At 47.3% G+C, this 5470-nt stretch overlaps 1 protein-coding gene across 1 annotated transcript in view; it reads left to right on the top strand.

Moving 5' to 3' along the window:
• The window catches only part of kdm6a (lysine (K)-specific demethylase 6A), a 29072-nt gene extending 24196 nt beyond the window's left edge, over positions 1-4876 (top strand). Inside the window, exons 23-30 of the mRNA XM_084689916.1 lie at positions 1-53; positions 183-331; positions 511-625; positions 927-1114; positions 2074-2215; positions 2355-2481; positions 2725-2895; positions 3858-4876. The exon at positions 1-53 is cut by the window's left edge and continues 22 nt beyond it. Coding sequence (XP_084546042.1) covers positions 1-53; positions 183-331; positions 511-625; positions 927-1114; positions 2074-2215; positions 2355-2481; positions 2725-2895; positions 3858-3881 — 969 coding nt within the window. The 3' untranslated portion in view covers positions 3882-4876. The remainder of the gene's footprint in view (positions 54-182; positions 332-510; positions 626-926; positions 1115-2073; positions 2216-2354; positions 2482-2724; positions 2896-3857) is intronic.
• The last annotated feature ends 594 nt before the right edge of the window (positions 4877-5470 follow it).

Here is a 5470-nt window from a genome sequence, read left to right as displayed (position 1 = left end):
CCGTTCAAGCATATCAAGTTCGGCACCAACATTGACCTGTCTGACGAGAGGAAGTAAGTCTGCCTCTTTCTCTGTCGCGTCGCTCATTCGAAACACTGGCTCACAGACGGCGGAGGCAAAAACATCCCAAAGGAACGTCCGTGTTGACCTCTGACCTGGGCCGCCCTGTGTGCCCCCTGCAGGTGGAAGCTGCAGCTGCAGGAGCTCAGTAAGCTGCCCGCCTTCGCCAGGGTGGTCTCCGCCGGCAACCTGCTCAGCCACGTGGGACACACCATCCTGGGCATGAACACTGTCCAGCTCTATATGAAGGTTCCCGGGAGCAGGACACCAGGTACACACACACACACACACACACACACACACACACACCACCGGGAAACGACATTTAGACAGGCACGCATACACAATCACGCATGAGCAAAGAGTGCAAGACACCAGGTAAACACACACACACATGTCGTTTATCCGAGAAGGTGCAGTCACGTGTGTCTGTGCGTTTTGATCTGTTAGGCCACCAGGAGAACAACAACTTCTGTTCTGTCAACATCAACATCGGGCCGGGGGACTGTGAGTGGTTTGCTGTGCCAGAGCCTTACTGGGGAACCATCAACCACTTCTGTGAAAAGTAGGTCAACAACACCTCCGCGCATCTCCCTTCTGCGTCCGCACTGTCATGGTGAAGTCGGGTTCACGTGCGCCAGCGAGGACGAGGGGCTTGTTTTGGAACGTCCGCATTGGCCTTCCGATCGGACAGGCTTGCCCGTTCAAAGCGCCCATTTAGGAACTTTCAGCATTCCAGATAGACCGTTCTGGAACTTTTGGTTCGGGAAGCCGCTTCAAATCATCTTGGCTGTTCTGTTGTATTTACGCTGGAATCTAGCTTAGGTGTCTGTGAAACTTATTTTGTGTGTGTGTGTCCGTCACAGGAACAACATCAACTTCCTGATGGGCTCGTGGTGGCCTAACCTGGAGGACTTGTATGAGACGGATGTCCCGGTGTACCGGTTCATCCAGCGCCCTGGAGACCTGGTGTGGCTCAACACGGGCACGGTCCACTGGGTCCAGGCCATCGGCTGGTGCAACAACATCGCCTGGAACGTTGGACCCCTCACTGGTGAGACTTGTCTGTCTGTCTGTCTGTCTGGCTCTCGCTCTCTTCTCTCTGCTCTCTCTGCTCTCTTTTACTTCACGGCTCTGTCTCAAGTCAGGGCCTTTGTGTGTGGATTCAGTGCAGAGTAGATTCCCTGAGGTAAAACCAGTGGGTAAATATGTATTTAACCTTGCATTATTGATGTTGCTCAGACGGCCAGTGTGCCAGCGCGGTCTCCCACACCGTTTGGTGTTTCAAAAGCAAATAGCTCTTTTTTTTAAATTATTTCTTTTTTTTAATGCTACGCTCCTGACTTTTCCAAAATGTGTCCTAATTTCTTTCATAAGATCTAAAAGAAGCCAAAACAAATACGAATTTTATGGGACATTACTCCTTCCCCCACTGTCACAATGACTGCAAAGACGTTAAGGCTAAAGTAAGAAATGTAAACTCTCCGTATGATTGGTTGAATCTGGCATATACTTTGCATAGTTTGTTCATCCTTTCGTGTTATGCTGCATTTTTTTCATTGCAAAGCATGCAAGTTGTTCCAAGGTGCATATTATGTGTTAGCAGTTAGCTTGTGTTCTACATCTTTACACCCGTTTCCTTATCACAAATGATAAGCTTGCAAAACAAATAGTGCACAATACATACTCATTAGAATAATGATTCACACCTCTTTTTTTTTGTTGTATTTGGGTTTCTTTGAATGCGAACAGTGCTATTTTCTTTAGTGGTCAGACAGATCTGGGTGGTCTGCGTGGCGCTTGTACTCTATTCCTTGTGGTCGCAGTGTTCATCTGAGCTGTACAGACAAGCGTATCATTAGAACACTCATTAGATACCTGTATAACCCGACTTGACCTTCTCCCACCTTGCGTCCTCCTTCCCCCTCTCTCCCTTCTTCCCTCCCTCCCTCCCTCCCTCCCGCTCTCTCTCTCTCCCTCCCTCCCTCCCTCCCTCTCTCTCCCTCTCTCCAGCACACCAGTACAAGCTGGCCGTGGAGCGCTACGAGTGGAACAAGCTGCAGAGCGTCAAATCCATCGTTCCCATGATCCACCTCTCCTGGAACATGGCCCGGAACATCAAAGTGTCCGACCACAAGCTCTTCGAGATGATGAAGTGAGTCTCACTTCAATGTTATCGCCACTCTACCTCAGAGACTCTGAGTTCCTCTGAATGGCACTGCCACATAAACACGCACAACAGGCACATGCACACTTCTATGTAACGTGTGTGTGTGTGTGTGTGTGTGTGTTAGGTACTGTCTGCTGCGCACTCTGAAGCAGTGTCAGATGCTGAAGGAGATGCTGCTGACTGCAGGGAAGGAGCTGGTGTGGCACGGGAGGACCAGGGAAGAGCCTGCACACTACTGCAGCATCTGCGAGGTACACACACACACACACACACACACACACACTGACGCAATACCCACATCTGTGGTGGAAAAGCCACACTCCACGCTGGACGATCATTAATTCACATTTCTCTCTCTCTCTCTCTCATTCTCACTCTCTCTCATACACTCTCTCTCTCTCTCTCTCTCTCTCTCTCTCTTATTTTCTCTCTCTCTCTTATTCTCTCTCTCTCATACACTCTCTGTCTCTCCCCCTCTCTCCCTGGTCTCCCAGGTGGAGGTGTTTGACCTGCTCTTTGTCACCAGTGAGAGTAACAGCAGGAAGACGTACGTGGTGCACTGTCAGGACTGTGCCCGCAGGGGCAGTCCTAACCTGGACAACTTTGTGGTGCTGGAGCAATACAAGATGGAGGACCTCATGCAGGTCTATGACCAGTTCACACTCGTAAGTACACACTAGCCCTGAGGAAGTCCTCATCCAGCGTCCCAGGAACTTGTATGGCACACGTCCAAGTTCACACCATACTCTCTCCTTGGTTCACACACTAACGACTGGTTTCAGATATTCACACCATGCAGGCTCTCCAGGACCGATTTTAAGATGGACGTGTTGCATTTTTTTTGAAGCAGATTTGTTTATATGTTCATATTGTGCACAGTATGTGTGTGTGTATATATTAGGTGTATATTTACATTTATGCATTTAGCTGACGCTTTTATCCAAAGCGATTTCCTAAAGAGAGCTTTACAAAAGTGCATAGGTCACTGATCATAACAACGAGATAGCCCCAAACATTGCGGGTAGCCATAACATGAAGCATACATTGTGAAAACTAAATAAGTCCTTAAAGGAAGAACCATTAGCGCATGTAGTTGAACAAGTTACAATTTATCAACAGGAACCTCCAAAAGTGCACCTGTGGAAAAAAAAGCAAGCAGAAAAAATATATTACACAGCAGTAAATAGTTTTATACAAAATATGTATGAATAAAGGCCTTTGCACACTGAGTCCGAAATTTGTGTCAGAAATGTTTGCACTTTAAAAAATAAATACGACCTCACACTGTCAATCGCGCTTACACACTGCCTCCAAAACTTTTGTCCGTCAAAATAAAAGTTTGGATCGGGTTCGAGCCACCGAATTTTGAGGCTGACGATTACGAAAAACGCATACGAAAATGTCGCACTCAGTTTTCAAGGGCCTTTAGTCTTGACCTGCCAAGGGATGGCGGTTGTAAGTTTGTTCTTCCAATCACTGGCAACTTTACATTCATTTTAGTTTTCGTGTCATTGATGTTAAGGTGAATTGTGACTGTTACAAAAAAAAAAACATCTTGTTTGGGATGCTGATTCATGGTGCATAATGTTCTTCATGTTTCTCTCTGTCTCTCTCCCTCCCTCCCCAGGCTCCTCCATTGCCCTCATCGTGACAGTAACGTTCTACTACTCAGACACCTATCAGAACCCTCAACCAACTGACGGAACCCCTCTCCGGAACCCCCTTTTAAAAATATATATATATTCAGGAAGTGAGCCAGCAGTCCTCCACTGCGCTCTGTAGCTATCCCACAAGGCAGCTGTGTGAAAGCTGTGTCTATGCAACCTGCCCAGAGTGAAGCACCGCCCCCTGGTGGACTGGAGGGGGAACGGCTGCTCCCTCCTGCACCCCATGACCAGACTGTTCTAATGCTGGCTCAAGACAACCTTCTCTAGAAAAACATAAAAATGGACAACAACAAAAAACACAAGATTGAAAAGTGGTTTTGTATATATTATTGTTAGAACTGGCAACAACGTCACACAAAGACTACTGACTTTTTCCTTTTCCCTTGTCTTTTGTTTGTGGGCTAACCCATACGTTCTCACCGAGTTTGTCGTCTTCCCCCGAGATGAGTAACTTGCTGGTCTTTTGTATCGGGGATGAATAGGAGTCTCCATGGGCAAATAAAGAAGAAACATGGTTTGTAATGTGAAGAGTTGAGTGCTATAATTTAGCTCATTTTTTTATGGCTTTTATGTTTGACCGTGTCTTGTTGAGTTGGAACCTCGTTTTGGATTCTTAGGTTAAAAAGGAAATAATGGGAGAACACACAGCTATGTCACCAAGACAGATCGGTTGCACATAGACTAAGGATTCAACTTTAATTTGTGATTTTGTTTTGTTTCTAATCCTGATGTAAATTTACACTATTTATAAATGCATATTTATTGCTTGAAGATATTTGTTGATGGAATGCTGTCATTTTTCTCCAGAGTACCTGCCATTGAATTTGAAGGAATTGTGTCGTTTTGCACACAGACCCTCTTACGTTTTCTATATGAATAAAATTGCTTAGCAAGCATTGTACAGAGATCTTCTTTGAAATTGTTTTATTGTTTGAAGGATGTTTGATGCGTCAATAAACGAAAGTTGTCTTTATTTAAATTTGAACCGTTAGCGTGTTATCTATAGGTTTTCTATCTCACCATGGGTCTGTACCACTATCTGTGAAACGATATGAACCGACTCATCACACATTAGTGCACACAGTTATGAAGACGGGACCTTATCCTGTAGAGACGCTATAATCCTTACGTTAGCTTCATCGGTTGAGTCGCTGGGTTTAGTCCAGTCTCTGGAACGGATGACCATCCTACTGGGCCGGCCCCATGTCAGTAATACTGGTTGTATCACTCAGGTAGTTTGCTCAGGGAACTTGTGAGCCAGCCGAGGGCTGCAGAGCCCCAGGCACTCCACCAGGGCGCTCCTCCACCAGGGAGCTCCTCCACCAGGGAGCTACTCCACCAGGGAGCTCCTCCACCAGGGAGCTCCTCCACCAGGGAGCTACTCCACCAGGGAGCTCCTCCACCAGGGAGCTCCTCCACCAGGGAGCTCCTCCACCAGGGAGCTCCTCCACCAGGGAGCTGCTCCACCAGGGTGCTGCTCCACCAGGGAGCTCCTCCACCAGGGAGCTCCTCCACCAGGGAGCTACTCCACCAGGGAGCTGCTCCACCAGGGCACTCCTCCACCAGGGAGCTC

The sequence above is a fragment of the Hypomesus nipponensis genome, chromosome 23, assembly GCF_054491055.1.
Source record: "Hypomesus nipponensis isolate SF chromosome 23, ASM5449105v1, whole genome shotgun sequence".
NCBI lineage: Eukaryota > Metazoa > Chordata > Actinopteri > Osmeriformes > Osmeridae > Hypomesus > Hypomesus nipponensis.
This window is presented reverse-complemented; position numbering and strand designations above follow the sequence as displayed.